Source organism: Myotis lucifugus, unplaced genomic scaffold (assembly GCF_000147115.1).
Source record: "Myotis lucifugus unplaced genomic scaffold, Myoluc2.0 scaffold_68, whole genome shotgun sequence".
NCBI classification, from domain to species: domain Eukaryota; kingdom Metazoa; phylum Chordata; class Mammalia; order Chiroptera; family Vespertilionidae; genus Myotis; species Myotis lucifugus.
In genome coordinates this window covers 1614314-1634004 of record NW_005871116.1, presented here as the reverse complement: position 1 = coordinate 1634004, position 19691 = coordinate 1614314, and the positions used below count along the sequence as shown (strand labels likewise).

General features: G+C 48.1%; 1 protein-coding gene across 1 annotated transcript in view; it reads left to right on the top strand.

Annotated features, from left to right (window-relative positions):
- Positions 1-18507, top strand: part of CAPSL (calcyphosine like) — a 23255-nt gene extending 4748 nt beyond the window's left edge. Inside the window, exons 2-6 of the mRNA XM_006090109.3 lie at positions 2819-2955; positions 5745-5922; positions 6216-6425; positions 10146-10249; positions 17951-18507. Of these exons, the coding sequence (XP_006090171.1) occupies positions 2819-2955; positions 5745-5922; positions 6216-6425; positions 10146-10247 (627 nt within the window). The 3' untranslated portion in view covers positions 10248-10249; positions 17951-18507. The remainder of the gene's footprint in view (positions 1-2818; positions 2956-5744; positions 5923-6215; positions 6426-10145; positions 10250-17950) is intronic.
- Positions 18508-19691: the final 1184 nt, after the last annotated feature.

The window sequence follows — 19691 nt, the reverse complement described above, 5'->3', positions numbered from 1 at the left end:
TCCTGATTATAATTGGATCCCCCTGCCCCTCCCCGCCCTTTACACCAGACCAAACCCTCCCTTTGAACTCACCACACCTGCTTCAGCACCCTTCATGCAACCACCTGTCTTTTCCTGAGAGGAAAACTGGGCTGTAGTGTCAGAGAAACCAAAGTGGGAGTGTTCTTCAGAGGCGGAGTGAGAGGTTTCCTTTGGATTTGCATCAGAGAGGATTTGGGGTGCTTTCTCTTTATGGATGCCTGGGGGGCGCCCTCTTTGGCCCTAAGACCATCCTCTGTGTTGCAGGTTGTTGGCTGTAGACTCAACCCAGCTTTGGGGGTGGAGGGAGGCAGGGAGGCAGAGATTAGAATGTGTAATTCAGTTCATTGCCACTAGGAGGCACCAAAGACAACCCAATAAAGTGCAGCCTGGGGCTTGAGTGGTCCCCGCCTCTCCCAGTCAGTTTAAACCTGTCCCTGAATTCAGCAAGAGGACTCCCATGGACTCTGCTGAGTCACGAAGACAAGCCTCCACGAACTGTCAGATTTCCACTGTCCGACCCACAGTGCTTCTGGACACCCAGGCGGCGAGCGCTGATGGTGCAGGCAGCTGTGCCCAGGACCGCGGGACGGAGGAGACCTGGTGCGATGCCACAAAGGGTGCTTGGGCTGTGCTGCTGGTGCCCCCACCAGCCTGTGCACCCCGCCTCCAGGCCTCTGCATTGCATCGCTCTGTGAATGGCCCTTTGCACTGGTCACGGGGTGGGGGTGCGGGGTGGGAGTGGGGAACCACCAGCAAGAGCTCTGGACGCCACCCCTGGACCTTTCCCCTCTCCCTCCCCCTGTCCCTCCCCTCCCCCTCCCCCTCCCTCTCCCTCGGATGGCTTGCTCAGGGCGCTCCGTCTTCTCTGTCCACGCTGCCAGGCCTCCTTCCTGGTGCAGGACCTCTCCCCCGACTGTCCCCCGCCACTGTCACCAGCGTGGCCTCTCCTCTCCGACTGGCCAGCCCGCCGTCCTGTCCTCCACAGGCTTCCCGAGGGCCCTTTTACGGGGCAGACTGAACCCTCATCTGAAACCCCTGGGTCTCCTGTTGCTCTCAGCACGGAACCCAAACTCCTGACCCCCGTGTTCCAGGCTCCCGTCTCCAGTTCCCTTTTCCACTTCCCCTCCCACATCCCCTCCCCACATCCCCTCCCCATCTCCACGACTCTCTCTCCCAGGACCCCTCCCACCCCCCTAATTTTCAGTCCCACTAACACGCCTGCATCCTGCCACTTTCTCATCACTGTCCCCTGCGCTCGGGAATATGTATTGCCCCTCCTTCCTCCTGCCCCAGGAGCTCAGCCCAGAGCTGCCCCCTTTCTTAGGATGAAGGCGGACCTCTCCTCCTCTGAGGCTTCAGAAAGCCCCACTCCCAGCGGGGTGGCCGCCCTGGTCCCACGTGTTGCAGCTCAGTAGTGGGTGGCACCCCCCCCTCCTGCAGGCCCTGGGCACCGTCCCTCACTGCCTTTCCCGCCCAGCACCGGGCACTGCACGCCCTGAGCCTTTGCAGACACTTGTTGAAGGAACGGACCCACAGAGCGCCTGGCCCCGGGGATGCGCAGACACGATGCCAGCACCAGGGGGCGCTGCGGCCACGTGCATCGGATGGTCAGCATCTTTGGGCCTGGCAGGGCCTGGCTGGGTGGGCTCTGTTGTGACCGCGCGGACTCCCAGGTGCTCAGACAGGGTTTTCTGCAGTCAGGGAAGCTGTGTGCAGTGCTGTGATCTCGGTGATACGTTTTGGGACAGACTCCTGCCCTGGTGCCTGGTGCCTGGTGCCTGGTCCCTTCGTGCACGACTCAGAACTAGAACCGGGTCTCCAGGCTCCCAGCCCTGGGGTTTGCACTATCGTGTAAGTTCTCAGAACCCAGGCCCACCTGCAGGGCTCTGTACATCGCTCAGAGACCCCACCCTCCCTCCCACTTCTGCATATTTAAAACAAGCAAAACAGGAGAAAAAAAGATAAATCTGTTTGTCCGGAGAGAGATGGTGTCTATTTACCTTGTTTCTGTCCTGAGAACCCAGTCAGGTGTTAAATGGACACTAACCTGTTAATCAAGGAGGACATACTAGTTGCTGGAGGAATCGGTGCTGAGAATCTCAGTGGAGGCAGAAGCAACAAGAATGAACGGTTGGACCAAACAGGAGAAAATTAGATGTGGACTCAAAGGAAAAGTGGAGAATTCTAAGTAAAAGAATAAAGCACAGCTGTAGCCGGTTTGGCTTGGTGGATAGAGCATCGGCCCCCAGACTGAAGGGTCCTGGGTTCAATTCTGGTCAAGGGCACGTACCTCGGTTGCAGGCTGGATCCCCAGCCCTGGTCAGGGCGCCTGTGGGAGGCAACCAATCGATGTGTCTCTCTCACCTCAATGTTTCTCTCTCTGTCTCTCCCCCTCCCTTCCACTCTCTCTAAAACTAAATGGGAAAATATCCTTGGGTGAGGATTAACAACAACAACAACAAAAAAGCATACAGCATAGAAGGTTGGCTCAAAAAGAGTTGAGAGAAAAGGGCTGCATGTGATGGCGGGGCCGGCGGAGGGGTGGGGGGTGGGGGGGTCAGGGAGCTCAGAAAGGTGAAAACATGGAGGAATGGCCGCATGTTTGAAGCTATTGTCCAGGTTGGAGAAATCAGATTCCTCAGGACCAGAGAAGTAAGTAAGAAGGTGACAGGCACACCTAAGCCTGGGAAATCTGGGAGGTTTGGGGGTGTCCTTGGGAAGTGAGTGAGATAAATGTCCAACCAGAGGCAGGTGACAAGGCCCACGCTCTGCTGATGGGCTGTGGCTTCCCTCTCAGATGGCGGGGACAGCGCGCCACGACCGAGAGATGGCGATCCAGGCCAAGAAAAAGCTCACCACGGCCACCGACCCCATTGAGCGGCTCCGGCTGCAGTGCCTGGCCCGGGGCTCCGCGGGCATCAAAGGACTTGGCAGGTAGGACCCGGGCCCGGTGGCGGGGACATGGAGGAGAAAGGCAGGACACGCCACGTGGGGCGGACACCGGTGTGGCCTTGAGCAAGCCTCTTCTTCCTGGGCTCTCCGTTCCTGCATCGTCAATGCCGAGGGTGGGAGAATCGATCCCCTGGACCATGTTTGGTTCTTAGTCCCAGACTCGGCAGGGCCCATGTCTGCTCTGAGAAAGTGCGGCACAGGGAGAGGCTCCAGAAGCTGCGACCACAGGGGCTTGGAGGAGCGGGGAGGGCAGTGACTGAGACAGGGCTGTAGAATGTGGTTTCGCTCTCAGGCGGTCCTGTCTCGCTCACTTGCCCGGGCCCTGAATCGCCCGTGGGATGGTTAACAGCTCAGCGCCAAGGGGGCCCCAGCTCTGTAGGGCCTGGTCTGGGCCCTCTGATAGAGCGAGGAGTCCCTGGGACTGGGAAGCCCCACGGGAAGGATTGTAAGCACCTCAGATTGGTGCCTGCCCTGGGCATTGTGCACATCCGGGGACTCACAGGTGACTCATGGGAACTCCCATGGGAACCAGGCTCCTCCAGGGCTGATGAGGAGTTTGGATTTAGGAGGCCGAGAGTCACTAAACAGGGATCCACACCTGGAGGCTGTGGGAGGCTTCACTTCCCACAGGTGCTGAGCACTCGGAGTGTCATTTTCAACAGTCCCACTTTCTCACCTAAGCCCAGGTCTGTGGGCATAGGGACCCGGTGGCCGGGCTGTCACATTCCAATGGGAAGCCCCGCCCACTTCCCTTCCATGTCATATCACTTCAACCTTGGCATCTTTCATCCTGGGTCCACCTCATTGTCCTTGGCACAGACCCCTCAGGACCACCACCCCCTCTTCCTCTCCTGGGCCATCCAGCCCAGTCCCTCCTGCTGCCACTGCCGTCTCCACCCCACACCCTACCAGCCCCTCCACTGAGAGCCAGTCTACTGTGAACAGGCACTATCTCGTCCTTGGCCTTTTGCTGGGCTGTGCCCTCTGCCCCCTCCCCTTTACTGGTCTTGCCCCTCCCTGAATCTTTCCTCAACTCAAGCATCCTATCAAGGATGCATGGTGTCAACCTGATTTCTCACTATTGGTGTTGACCTTGATCACCTGCCTGAGACAGTGTCTGTCTGGCTCCCCCTCCCTCTGCCTATGGCGTTCTTTGGAAGGAAGTCTCTATGTGAAGCCCCTAAAATGTAGGCAGAGGGGACTATGCTTTTCCTCCTGGAGGGCAGAGCGTGAACAGAATCTATTTGGAATTCTTCCTTAAGAGCAAGCTGTCTCTTCCCCCACATTTATTTATTCAACCATTTACTTACACCAATATGGACTCATGGGTATTTATTTCATACTTTAGGTTACAACCCAACACTACTTTAATTTATTGCTCAGATTATTCTAGTTTTATCTTAGGAGTTCTTTCTGTTGGCTCTGGGCCCCATTGATGTATCCCCATCTATGTAGGGTTTTGTGTGTTTGTTTGGGGCACTTTCTTACTTTCGGGTATGAGATACTGAAGCTCATCTCACGTATTTTCTGCCCCCGTCTTTGAATCAGCAAGTTCTCTAAGAAGCCCACTTCCGGTTATTTGAGACTTGTATTAGACACCAAGCTCTAGGCTCCAGAGGTGCTTCTTGTTGCTGGTGTGTCACTTCTAGGTCCTCTGAGCTGACAGAACAAGGAAATACAAGTGTGTATATTAATCTATTTATCTATATTTCTATAAATGTTGTTATATGTAATCATCGGTGCTTATGTCAAACTGAACTGGAGCTCATACGGATGTCTCCAACTCTAACCTATTACCAGGTGAATCAGGTCATTCTGGCCTCCTCCCCTAGCTTATCAATTCATGCCCTTTCCCACAGTGAGAAACCTGGCCCCCCCACCTGCCATCCATTTACTTAATTGTTCAATTCCAATACACCCGAACAGCAGGCCCAGCCATTAGCTCATCTCCATGGGAAGTGCCTTTATCAGCAGAGGAGAGTGCTGTGTGCAGCTCCTTGCCCCTGTAGTCTTACCGACTCGATTCAGTTCCAAAGTTGGTTAAGTCAGCCTCTTCTCCTACCCGTCCTTCAGTGAGCTTGTCTCAAACCTTTATAGTGCAGTCAGATTCACTGGTCACCGTCTGGGGTCCCCTGGCCTCCTAAGTATTTTTTAAAAAGCCATATACATTACTGATTACTCTTTTTTAAAATATATTTTATTGATTTTTTTTACAGAGAGGAAGGGAGAGGGATAGAGAGTCAGAAACATCGATGAGAGAGAAACATCGATCAGCTGCCTCCTGCACACTCCCTACTGGGGATGTGCCCTTGACCGGAATCGAACCTGGGATCCTTCAGTCCCCAGGCCGACGTTCTATCCACTGAGCCAAACGGTTAGGGCTGATTACTCTTTGTACTGTGCATTTTCATGGGCTTTAGCAAATGCGTAATGTCATGTATCCACCGCTGTATGCCATACAGAGCGGTTTCATTGCGAAATCCCCCATGCTTCACCCATTTTGTTGCCTGCCCCATCTTTTGACTGTTTTTATAGTTTTGCCAGAATGTCATTTACTTGGAATTACACAGTACATTTCCCCCCAAAGTACATTTTTTTTTTTTTTTTGCTTTTATGAAATGCTGGGAAGAGGCTGGCCAGGGTCAGGAGGAGGGCACGGGGAAGAACCGAAGACTTCTGTATTTCACCTTGAAAAGCCCTGGGAGTGGTTTTCTTTTTAAGTCTTGTGCTCTGTGACGTTTGAAAAAATTGTGTGTGTGTATTTTCTTCAGAGTGTTTCGAATCATGGATGACAATAATAACCGAACTCTTGATTTCAAAGAATTCGTGAAAGGGTTAAATGACTACGCGGTGGTCATGGAAAAGGAGGAGGCAGAGGAGCTGTTCCGGAGGTTCGATAAAGATGGAAATGGAACAATAGACTTCAACGAGTTTCTGCTCACCTTGAGAGTAAGTGGCCCAGGGGCCAGTGGGTCTGGCGAGTGTGACTTTCACGTGGTCTGGGTTGGCGATCATGAGGTTTTGTTTTCAGAAGCGGGGAGTTCTCTGTGAAGGTGATGGGCGGGAGAGGCAGAGCAGACTTAGGGACCTGGGGGGTGGTCATGTACAAACCATGTCATGGCACACAGCTAATTAATTCCTCTAATTACACATCATGGGGAGGAATAGGTAGTTTATCACGTGGGGTACAAAAGAGCTCATCTGGTTGTGTGTGTCTGTGTGTGCCTTTTCTATTTACCCAGCCCCCAATGTCCAGAGCCAGAAGAGAGGTGATTATGCAGGCGTTCCGCAAGTTAGACAAGACTGGAGACGGTGTCATAACCATTGAAGACCTCCGGGGGGTGTACAACGTGAAACACCATCCCAAGTACCAGAACGGAGACTGGTCTGAGGAACAAGTGTTCCGGAAATTTCTGGATAACTTTGATTCCCCCTATGACAAAGACGGATTGGTAAGTAAGTGCGTAATCCAAGTGGAATTTCTTCTGTCCAATTTGTAATTGTAAATATACAGGAAGTAGGCCCAAAGCCTTAAAAATACTTATGTTACAGATGCTATAAATAGAAGTAAAACATATCCTTAGTGACTACCTAGAAAGTTGAAGACTACAGCAGTAAGAAGTGTGTGTGTGTGTGTGTGTGTGTGTACATATATCAGTAGGGGATCTGCTCACAGCTAGTTACCCATCACCTGGAGAATGGGGTATTTGGATTAAACATTCCATTTCATGTTACCATATGTACTACACACAGCTAGACACTTTCCAAGAAATTAGACTATAAAACATATTTAATGAGACCATAATTCAATATTTTGGGCTTTTCACAGGGCTTTTCAGGACACTGCTGTGTTTTACACACATTCTCATTTGTCATCGCACTTCGCTCTGCGGAAATGGCATTTAAGGGAAGCTTTAGTGAAAGGAATGCCAGAATTTGTTCTGATTTCATCTTTAGTAGACTTTGTAATTAACTTGCATTTCTAAAGCACAGTAAACTTCAAGCTAAGTGAAATAAGCCCGTCAGAGAAGGATAAGTGCATATGATTTCACTCATATGTGGAATCTAATTAACAAAAACACTAACAAACAAAATGGAAACAGACTCATAGATACAGAGAACAGACTGACAGCTGTCAGGGGGAAGGAGGGTGAGGAGAATGGGTGAAAAAGGTGAAGGAATTAAGCCAAAAAACAACAACAAACAAAAATAAAACTCATAGACACAGACAACAATATGAGTACCAGAGGGAAAGAGGGGTGGGGGGATGTAGATGAGGGTAAAGGGCTGATAAATGGTGATGGAAGGAGATTTGACTTGAGTTGGTGAACACACAATACAATATACAGATATTATTAACAAACATTGCCCTAATGCATTCAATAAAAATGAGAGAGAGAGAGAGAGAGAGAGAGAGAGAGAGAGAAGAGAAGAGAAGAGAAGAGAAGAGAAGAGAAGAGAGACAAAAAAAAAGCAACCACCCCCTCTCCATTAACTCTTGTTTTCAAGTTACAAATGCATAGCTTGGTAGGTTCAGCACTTATAGCTTTTCTTTTTTTTAAATTTTTAAATTGATTTGTAGAGAGAGAGGAAGGGAGAGGGAGAGAGAGAGACAGAGACATCGATGAGAGAGGAATAGCATCCATGGGCTGCCTCCTGCACACCCCCTTCTGGGGCACTTAGGCATGTGCCCTGACCAGGAATCAAACCCTGACCTCCTGGTTCTTGGGTCGATGCTCAACCGCTGAGCAACACTGGCTGGGCAGGAATTATATCTTTATAATTATGTTTAGACTGAGACCAAAATGCCCTGAGTCTTATCCACAACCATCAATGGACTTTGGGACCCAGAACCAGCTCTGCTCTTAGGTGTCTGGAAGGCCATGGTGATGGGGGAAGGGCATTCTCTCCTGGGTTGATAGTCAGCGGGGCAGACCCCTGGGGAGGCCACCCCAACCCCTGTGCCACACAAGAAGGATTAGTGGGACAGTGGCGGGAAGAAGAGATGGCGGTGATAGGAAGGGGAATCTAGCCTCCCCTTCGAAGGGACTTTCCCCAACCTTTTCCACCGAGCCTCCTGGGGAGGCCAGTTAGCAGGGGTGAGCGGGATAGGAGTGAGCACGTTCTTGTCTTTCTACTGGCATCTTCCTGCCGGGGACAGAGACGTGTCCTCCACGTTAGACCCAGGGGATCGCAGGGGGAGATTAAAACAAGGGGGCAAGGGGTGGGCGTGTCCCAGATTCCATAGAGCAAATGCTTGGGGACAGAGATAGCAGAGCTCTTTGTTTTCTTCTAATATTGCTGCTCTTTGATCTGTGGAAAAATAGTCAACTGCCATTTCCCCAAATTAGCCCAACGCCACCTGGATCCGGGGGTGCTCGCCTCCCTTCTACAGGTGGTTCCTCCTCGTTGCCACGGGAAACCTCGCTGCCCTGGGCTCTAACCCAGTCAGCGCAGCCAGTTGTTGTGATTCAGCTGATTCGAGTTCCCACCCCTCTCCCTTTTGACATTTGCCATAGCGTGCATGGTAAGCTCAGAAAGGTCACTGGGGTTTGTAGCAGTTCCAGCACTCACTGTCACCTGACTGTCACAGACTCTGTGTTGCTACTCCATTCTGATTGTGCATGGTCATTTCTTTTTATTTAATTTTTTTTAAATTAATGATGCAAATTGCTGGCTGCGTGGCAAAACGACAGAATCTGATTTTTTTTGTGGGGGGGGTGGTGGTGGTGGAACTCAAGCAAGGATTGACAGTTGTGATAAGTGCCCCGGATAACTCTTATTCACACTCATGTTTGAGATTCTTGCCTCTAAAAGATTCAGAAGTGCCTGTGTTTAATTACTGACTGTGTTTAATTACACACTAATCTCATTTGGCATAATTATGGGTCAGGGCGCCATTTCTTGAGCACTTGTTATCTACGGGGCATCGTGTTAAGGGCTCTGCAGGGATTGACAAGACAGGATGAAAATGTGTCCGAAAAGTGAGGTGTGATTTAAACTTTTGTGCGTTGAATCCTATTTTAAACACACAAGGACCTGCCGAGGTCAAGGAACTCCAGGGTAAATTCTTTTATAAAGAGAACAATTAGCCCCTAATTCATCGTTTTCAAATTGAGTTGTTTTCCACACGAAGACTTCTTATGGTGAAGTTATAGCTGTCCTCGAAGCCAGTCTTCTCAGTTATGCTTAAAAAATATAGTTGGTATCCTAATAAGAATTTAGAATCAGACAAGAAAGTTAGTGCACTCCTTAGCCAAGACTGATGTTCAACTTGGTGAGCTTCTAATAACTTAGGCTCAGCTGTCACGTAGCATGAGGTCACTGGGGTTTGCCGCAGTCACGGAATGATGTCATAGGTCTTGCAGCCACACCCGACCCTCCACTCTCGGGCAGCCTGGTGCCAGAAGCCCTTTGGGTGGAGGTACAGAAGCCACCAAATAATGTGTGAAGCCGTCCGTCCTCACCCGACTCTCCCCCTCAACCCCACCCTGACTGGGGGAAGACTTTCACTTCTTATTTTTTAAATATTGAGGTTTTGAAGTGTCCATGTGTGCATAATGTTATATTCATTATAAGTATTTTTGAAACTCTGTAAGGATGACATTGGCCTTTGAGGGACTATGAGTCTATCTCCTATAGAAATTTTTTCTCATAATTTTAAATACTGTAAGGATGTTACAGAGTGTATGTAGATAACCCGAACATATTTTGTGAATTTTCTAACCATGGTTAACTCAAAATGGTTTCTTTACCCACAGGACAGAACTCCACGTTTTGAAAGGTAAAACATCACTCGCTCTGAAACAAGGGCCTGAGGGGTTGTTTTGGTGTGTCACAGAGAGAAAGTATCAACTGCAGTTAAACACTCTTGATTCTTATTCTGAGTTTCAGGCTCACTTATCTGAACAGACGGGCTTCTGCTCACACAGAAAGAGAGAACCGGATCTCGCTTTCCACTCAGGCCACGGATCTGAACATTTGCAAGCCTTTCTTCCTCTCTCCCCCGTGCCTCCCACACCGCCCTTCACTTCACTTTGTTCTTAGCGTCTTAGACCCACTCCTCAGCTCCCTCGATTGGAAGATCCTTTTTATTGGCAGGTCCTGGAGACGGGCCCCGCTGAACCGGCCAGAAGCAAAGTTTCGTTTCTGTTTCTAACTCTCCCCTGCAGGTGACCCCCGAGGAGTTTATGAACTACTATGCAGGGGTGAGCGCGTCCATCGACACCGATGTGTATTTCATCATCATGATGAGAACCGCCTGGAAGCTCTAAATGTATGAACTGGGGACCAGGGCTTTGGGTACAGCCTCATGGCTCCAAGTGATTAAACATCAGCTCAAAACTAGGATTATAGTTGAGTTCAAGTTCATCCCACTGTTTCTCCCATGCCAACAGCGTGTTCTAGGGCAGAAACAAAGATATTAAGTAGTTAACTGTAATTTAACTTCTCTGAGCTTGTTCCCTTAGCTCTAAAGGAGAAATGAGTTGAAATCAAACCTGAAAAGCTCCTAGAGCCAGGCTGATATGGTTGGTATGACACCGATCAACATGAGGTGTCTTCCTTGGCCAGTGATAAAAATGGGAATATTTTAACTATAACCCCACCCAGGCACCCACAGCCTATCTTCACCTCTTTTTAGACGGTTCATTTCTAGGTGGAGGATTCCTGTTTTTGTGACTGTCCATGTTTAAGTGCTTCAGTCCCAATTAGGGGACCAGAAGGAGACCATGCTTTGCCCTCAGTTCTATAACCAAATCTTGCTTTTCTCTGACCACAGTTTAGGGAAGCCTCGGTTAGGGGAGTGGATTTAAAATGACATTTTGGGGTCATTGTAGAGGCTGGTGTGAGGCGGGGGGCCGTTTCCCTGAGCAGCGGGGCCAGGACTGTTCTCAGTGCTTCTGTGGTTGAAGTTTGAGGCTGGGCTGTGCTCTCCGCGGTGGGGGCGTGTCATCCTGTGAGCACGCAGACCGTGTCAGGGAGCCTTCGCCTGGAGGACTGTTCCTCCCTCCTCTCCTTGCTGTTGGCCAACAGCGTTGACTTTCCCACCAGCACAGGGAGGTCGGTGTGACACAGACTAAGGTCACAGCCATGCTCCAAAGCAGACTGTCCCTCCTGACGCTTCGTGGCTCAAAGCATTCTCCTCCCGGCTCCATGCCTGTCGTTCATGTGCCAGCAGCTCCCTGGGGAAGTCCTCTGCACACAGGCAGCCTCAGCCCCTGGGAAGTAGTTGCTGAGCTACAGCCCTCCCGCTGTGTTCTGTGTCTGGGCCAGAGATAAGCACTCGCCAGCCCTCTGGCTACGGTGCTGAGCGTAATGACCAGTCTATCTTTTTCCTTGGGGACACGCCCCCCTTCTCGCTCCTCTTTCCCTGGTTTCGGGACATGGATCGGGACAATGGTATTTTTTAAGATCTTATATCTTTAAGTGACTCTGGATTGAGGGTCTGAACATAACTGCCATGCTTTGTATCAGTTCACTTGTTTACTTTTTATTTCTCAGACTTGGAAGTTGAGGTCAGGATATACATTGACCTAAAAATGGTAGAAGTAGATGTTTTCAGAGGTGAATTATAGCAGGTATTAAGGGAGACACCTTCAATGACTTTGTTTGTTGTTGAGAAGCTAAACTCTCACCCTCATCACAGGCTGCAAGAGGGACATTTTTGTTGAGGATAAGAACTGCCTGGAAGCTCTAAATGTATGAACTGGGGACCAGGGCCTTGGGTACAGCCTCATGGCCCCAAGTGATTAAACATCAGCTCAAAACTAGGATTATAGTTGAGTTCAAGTTCATCCCACTGTTTCTCCCATGCCAACAGCATGTTCTAGGGCAGAAACAAAGATATTAAGTAGTTTACTGTAATTTAACTTCTCTACAATTCCTCTTTCCCTGGAATTAATTACACAAGTCTGGGTTTCCATTGGATTGATTATCCACGCTTCTATCGAGGCTGGCAGGTCAGAAGATGCCAAGTGTCATGAGGGAGGATATAGAAATGATGTAGAAATCCGGAAGAGATGACGAAGAAATGTGTAGAAGAGATACCCATGTTCTATGGAGCCTGCACTATGCAGATTGTGGCTACAGCCAGGTCCCCAGTTTCCTGGACACGGTGGATTTCAAGCCTACTGCTCTAGATAGATTTGTGTCTTTGATTCTGGGTATGACTCATGGCTCCGCTTAACTGGGCCGTAGAGTTAGCATGTGATTCTGAACGAGGACTGGGCTGCAGCTATCAGCTTCGTCTTCCCCCGTTGCACTGTGCTTCCTGTCTAATTGGGGCCCAGGGCAGAGCTCTCAGATCTTAGATAACCCGTGCCTCACAGTGCATTTGGTCACATTCAGTCACCGCCCCTCTAGCAGATTTGGTCTGAGCCCACGAGCAAGGATTCACCAACGGCCTCTCGCCCTCCGTAAGCAAGATCACAGGCAAGGATCACGCCTCTCCTATTCTGCGTCTCATCCCAGTGGGAGGAACAGAGAAAGGCCATTAAAAATCATTTGTTAATACTTTTGGATCTATTTTTGGTTTATTTAACTTACACAATTTACACAATTTAAACATCACCCCATTATCAATTTAAAACGTAAGCACTTGGGTCAGAAGATACAACACAAGAAAGTTTCCTAAGCAACCCTTTTGAAGACCTTACCTCTTGGGCCTGGGCCCCAAATAGGAATTAAACAAAGAAGAAAAGAGGATGAAATTAGCAGCTTTAACAAATGTATGTAAAAATTCTGAGAGTCAGGTTTGGTCCGAACAAGCCACTAATAACATGCTGAATCTGGGTTCTAACTCCCCCAAAGGCAAACCTAGGGAAGAATGGAGGGGGCCCTGACTCAGCCACTGGTTCACATCCGCTGGAATTCCATTCATAAAGCAAATGGGAAATCTAAGACCCACTGGGATGAGTTGTAGACTGAGGCAGAATTCTTCCAGCCAGTCCGAGGGGCTGGTCTTAACACAGACATTCAAACCTGGATAGGATTTCTTCCCAGACCCTGGTAGCACTTTGGAGGACGGTGTGTTGTTCTTTGTGACTTGATGGCATGTGTGGGGGTCATGTTGGGTTGGGCCCCTCTACGTAGGCTGCAGATTGACTTTGCACACATCATGGTTTTAGGTTGAAAATACATCCCATCAGAAAGTATTTCTTGATCCTCTGCTATGTGCCAGGTTCTATCCTTGGCAGTAGAGCAATGAGCTAGAACAGTGATGGCGAACCTATGACATGCGTGTCGGAGGTGACACATGAACTCATTTTTTTGGTTGATTTTTCTTTGTTAAATGGCATTTAAGTATATAAAATAAATATCAAAAATATAAATATTGCCCCAGCTGGTTTGGCTCAGTGGATAGAGCATTGGCCTCTGGACTCAAGGGTCCCGGGTTCGATTCCGGTCAGGGCACATGCCTGGGTTTCGAGCTCCGTCCCCAGTGGGGGGAGTGCAGGAGACAGCCAATCAGTGATTCCCTCTCATCATTGATGTTTCTATCTCTCTCTTCCTTTCCCTTCCTCTCGGAAATCAATAAAAATATATTTAAAAATATATATAAATCTTTGTTTTACTATGGTTGCAAATATCAAAAAATTTCGATATGTGACACGGCACTAGAGTTAAGTTAGGATTTTTCAAAATGCTGACACGCCGAGCTCAAAAGGTTCGCCATCACTGAGTTAGAATAAATGCAAACAAAACTACTGGCTTTCAAACCCAACTCACAGCCCATGGTTGTTAAGCGATCAGAGAGGCGGAAAGCATGGCTACTGAAACTCCCCTCTCTGAGTCTCATTCAGCGTCAGCAGCCAGGACTGCGGGGGCCTTCACATGGCAGAGTGTTGAGGAACGAGGTAGGACATTTGCTGAAGGTAGAAAATCTATCAAGACGAGGCAAGGAAAGCCCCCTCTATTCTTGGAGGCAGACAGTTGGCCCTTCACTTCTCTTGGCCAATGCGGACGCTTCACTGAGCCACAAGAACAGTGGGTAATGATTCAACCCGCATCAGGCTACCTAGGGATGACGTCCATTCTGCTGATGTTTAATCAGGTGGAGAGATTAATGTAACCAATGTGTTCTTGGACGGTGTGTGGGTGCCTTCTCTCCTCCCCCTTCACGAAATTCTACTAACACCCTCTGAGTAGTATACCTTTCTGGATTTACGCTTATCTCTTTTGGGCTTAGAATGAAAAACCTCACACATTCCAGTTTTCAAGATTAGTCATCACACTTGCTTTCCTGGAAATTACGGGCTGTTCTTTTAAATTAAGACCTTGTTGAAAGAGGCAACAGCGTTTCAAATTTTAGAAATGTTTCTGGCTCCAGGAAAAACAAAGGCGCCAAGGATCTGATAGATTGCGAATAATGTTATTTATGTGTAATTGATCCTTTTGAAAGCCAATCTCTCTAAGCACAGTTTTGCTTGTCCAAGTTGCTTATATGAAAACTGCACAACGTTGCTGGAGAGAGCTAGTTCTTTTATTGTGATTAAAATGCCCCCACGAAACGAATCCCCTAAAAGTAAGGGTTCTAAAACAGATGCCGGGTGGAATCTGTTAAGAGAAACCTAAGCAGATGATTGATGGGGGTTTGAGAAGCCTGTGTGAGCGGCGGCCTTTCTGCCCTCTCAGGGTGCGGTGAGAGGCTGTGGTGAAACAGCTCTTCCTCTCTGAGAATAGCATGGCTGCTTGTCTCGTTCTCACACCTGCTCTGCCAAAGCCAGTGCAGAGTGGAAGGTGTTCTTCGGGAGGGAAGCCCCTGCAAACATGAGCAGCCAGCCGGCCAGGAGCCGAGGCTTCCACAAAGGAACTTGCAACCACCAGAAAGGTATACTGCATGGGGAAAGGCCATCTCAACATGTGATCAACTATTTCTTTTGTTCTAGATTCTTCTCCCCACGAATCCCAAATGGAATGTATTTACTTATTATTTCTATGGAGTATTAAGAGTAATTTCTGTTTCGCCAAAGTTCTTGTGAGCACCAGGGACTTCCAGCTGCTGGTCTTGCTTCCAGCATTGGACCAGGGGCAAGCAGCTCAAATGTGCAAAGGGTCCCACCCAGCGTTACATGACGCTGCCCATGGAACTATCGTTCATCTCCTGTTTCCTCCTGCGCTAGCTCTGTAGTCAGTTCATGAGGACCCAGAGCTGAAGCCCCTGAAATGACGCGAGATCTGAGTATCTAGTTGGTGATCCTGTCATTACAAGACTCGAGTAACTTTTTCTTTACTGACCTTTATGCTTGGCACTCAGAGGCTGGTGTTGATTCTGGGAACATCTTGATCTTGAACTTGAAAGGTCTGAGTTGCTGGTCTCCTAGAAACGCTCAGGCCACCTGCAGAACTGATGCTAATCTGTGCTCTGAGAGAGACTTTGACAGCATGGGGGTCTCAAGGGAGAGAAGATGCCAGGTGGCCGAGTGGCTGCTTCTCCCAGGGTTAGAGGGAGCCTCGGCCTGTTTCCAGGTTGGTGGGATAAAGTGCTATAGGAACGTAGGCCATTACCCAAGGTCGGGCATTACCTTAGCAAACCCAGGTCATTCCTTTCATTTCCAAGGAAACTGGGAATTCAAACATCATCCCACAAGTTTCATACTTAGTCATGCCTAAAATCTCATTTAGCAATATCATTCAACATCCATTTACTTGTCTTTGAAGCTACAAAGCGAGCATAGTAAATTACCATTAATTCAGGCTCCACTAATTGAGCTCATTTAGATAGAGTCTGAGTGAAAATTTACTTTTGTTTCATCTATACTAAAAAAGGGGGGGGCATTTTCAGTAATTTGAAAAGAATTATATGGGCCATACTTAATTACATTCATATGTGCTCCACAGATACCTGGAGATATTTAGTTGCATATACATGTAATTAGTATGCTGTTCATAAAAATTTCCCACATGCCCTTTAAAACAGTCCCAGGCCACTTCTTAGTCAACAGTGCTTTATTTGCATAACTGTAACACGAGTTACTTTCTAGATAGAGAGGCGTTCCTACATGTAAATCTTATCTTGATAGTATTTTTTTTTTAACCTTCATCCGAGTACCTGCTTAGAAAGAGAGAGAGATCTATGTGGGAGAGAAACATCAATTGCCTTCTGTATGCGCCCTGACCAGGGATCAACCCCGCAACCCAGGTATGTGCCCTGATCGGGAATCGAACTGGCAACCTTTCAGTGCACAGACGATGCTCAACCAGCTGAGTCACTCTCGCCCAGCTCTTGGTAGTATTTGAAAATAGAAATTGAATAGCAATTATGCTGAAAAAAACCATGATAAAGCAGAATTTCCAAGATATCTGTCATATAAATTTAAAAATGTTTTCTTTAAACAGCTATACAAAGCTCCCAGTGGTAAGCTACCCATGCATTGAAAACAAGAACTCATCTCTAATGGCAATATTTAGGACATCATTTCTAGGAACCAGAGATGGAGAAGTTTTAAGCCACTAAGTTTAGTTCAGCGGTTCTCAACCTGTGGGTCGCGACCCCTTTGGGGGTTGAATGACCCTTTCACAGGGGTCGCCTAAGACCATCGGAAAACACATATATAATTACATATTGTTTTTGTGATTACCACTATGCTTTAATTATGTTCAATTTGTAACAATGAAATTGGGGATCACCACAACATGAGGAACTGTATTAAAGGGCCGCGGCATTAGGAAGGTTGAGAACCACTGGTTTAGTTTATATGCCAACCTTGTCATGTTTTCCGTTTCAACTGTGCCTCACCATTGACACAGTTCTGATTTAAGAGAATTTCCTCAATTTACATCTTGAAACATTAGCTACTCATGCAATAAGGAAGTTCATGTAGGTTTGTATGAAACACCCTTAAAGTTTCCAAATCTATTTCTTCTTATCAGCTAGCATGTTACATGTCACACTTCTTTGAAAGTTTGCCTCCCCGATGGTGCTTTCGGACCATTTAAAAATGTTCTTTGTGTGACCTTTCAGTCACAGGTGATAAAAGCTCTTCGCTGAAAATGATAAAGTCCTGTTCGAATTGTACTCTCTCATGCTCTTAAAAGAACAAACTGTAATTACCCACAAAACCCTTGTGATGACAGCCAAGACCGAGAGTTTGAAGAGTTGACCCTTCCAGGCCCGTGGGGAACAGTATTACTCTATGGGCTGGTGTTAAGCAACAGGGGAGGTTAAGGTGAAGGAGAGAGAGATGGAGCCTAGGGCTGACTCCTGCTCTTTGGGTCTTTGCTCTTAACTCCATTGCCCATTGTAGGAGGCGTGGGGACCACCAGGAAGCACTCACACTTATCCTGGCTAATTGAGAAGTTGGGGGAGTTTGCCTTCTAGCACCTCCCACAGGCTAGTCCCTGTGCCCTGCAGTTGGATGCCAGGCACCACGTCATGTACTCCTCGGTGCCCAAGGACCCTGGGACGTGTCCCATTCTCTTGTTCTGTCCCTGCCGAGGTGTGTGGTCTAGACTCCCTTCCTTTCCCTACCTGTTCCCTTAGCTAGTAACTGCTCTACCCTACAGTATTAATAATAGGCACCAGTATGCTCACAGGAAGTATGCTCCAGAGCAGGGCTGCCCTGCGGGGCCTCCTGCGAAGATGGGAATGTTCCATGTCTGCTCTCTCCAAGATGTCAGCCATCAGCCACCAGCCACGCAGTGGCTTTGAGTGGCCGAAAGTGTGCCTGAGGAGCTCACCTTTTCATTATAGTAATTTTTATCTGAATGCAAACATGGGAGGGCCCTGGGGGAGCTGCAGCTGGCCAGTGGGCAGGTGGGTCTTTGGTGGCTCCTGCAGATGCCCCGCCTCCGAGAGCCCGCTTAGAGGGGATAGAGGGCAAGGCAAGCCAGCCCCCACTCACCTGACCCAGCTTACCTGCCAGGGGCGAATCAAGCCCAACAGGAAATAGTTCAGGAAGAATGTAAAATGCTCTACTGTGATTCCCATATTTTGACGCCATTCCCTTCTTTTTCCCTTGCCTTTTACCCCCCTCAGGTTTCAAAAGAAGACTTTTTGAACTATTATGCTGGTGTTAGTGCTTCTATTGACACCGACGCCTATTTCATTTTAATGATGAGAAAATCCTGGAGATTATGACTTCTGTCTGTTAATTCCTTTGGAAATCAGGGACTCTTGGAGAGTGGGATGAGCTTGAAAGAAGTCCAATGCTCTAGATTTTAATAAGGTGTGAACTAAAGTTTCTGAACGACCTGGAATTGTAAAAGCAATAGATCTCCAGTTATCTTACTTAATTACCTGGACAGGTTCATTTCCTTAAATGCCTGAGGATATATTTATATGTTTTTAAATAATAAAGAAGGAAGAACCGGAAGAAGGAAGGAAGAAAGAAATGAAGGAAGGGAGAAAGGAAGGAAGAAAGGAAGGAAGGAAAGAAGATGACCATTTGTAGTGGGGCTGGGAGGTAGTTCTTAGGGAACTAATGCGCTTCTTGTTATAGCTCTTCCTCTCACAGGTGTAACCATAGCTGCTCCCCACACCTTCACCTGGTTTACTGTCTTTGGAGTCCATAGCAGGAGATGATAATGAAAGGATTGGAGGGACGTCTCACTGTAAAATTTCCTGAGCTTGCTTTAATGTTTCTCTTGGTGAATACTTTATGAATAAAGTTGGTTTTCCTCTAAAACTTAATGACTTTGGGGCTATTTTAATATTTTAAAACAGGGCTATAAACTCAGAAAATTCCCACACGTCCATGAACTGGGGACATAAGTGCATCAGGTGGGAAAGGAAGGTGAGGGAGCCCAGCTTCCTCTCTGGGAATGGGCACACCTGCTGGATCAGGCCGTGAGGATGAAGGAGAAGGCACGGGGAAAGGGAAGTGCCTACTGGAACCCGGAAGGCTTTCTGGAGCTGCAGGGGAGACCAGGACTTTGACACTATTTTTAGTCTTTTAAACCCATTCTAGGTTTCCTCCACGGGCCAGCTGATGCCGGGTTTTCAGACCCATTTCTCTTCCTCATAACTGCTTCTCAGGATACAAGAAAGTCTGTAAGTTGATTACACACATACCCACAGGCCCTTTTTCTTGGAAAAAATGTAGAGCTGAGGGTGAGAGAGGAGATGGAAGGAAAAAGCCAAGCTTCTCACACTTTAAGGAGCATGCAGATCACAGGGATCATGTTAAAATGCTAATTCTGATTCTGAAGTCTGGGGGGCGGGGCGCGGGGGAGGGAGGGTAGGGTCAGAACTTCAGTCTTTCTAACAAGCTCCCGGTATGTTGATGCCTCTGGTCTTCAAATAACACGTTGAGTAGCAAGGGTAGAGATATACCAGCTTGTACATTTGCAGTGCATTTAGCTTATTATTTGCCTACCTTTGGTTGGCCATCATAATTTATGATTTTTGACAGCTGGGCCATCCTCTCCTTGTCTTTAAAGTCATAGAAGTATAAAGGAAGCATCAAATACAACGTTTGTGCCTCCCAGGTATGGTTAGGAGAGCAATAGCACTTCCGAGAGGCCTTGTGTGGTGGCATCAGAACATTTCTCCTAGTCCAGGACTGAGTCCTGCGGATCTTCTGGACTCAAAGATCTGTGTCAGCCCACCGAGAGTTGGTCTCTAACTTAAGAGAGACCTCTGTTGAGCAAGCTCAGAGCACTGATGCTAAAACTGAAATGCCAAGTCATTAATCTACCCTGGAGAATCCAATTCTCATGTTTGTTGAGACCAGGTCACGGAACCTCACCTGGGCTAGAGGATATGAGAGAATGACAGT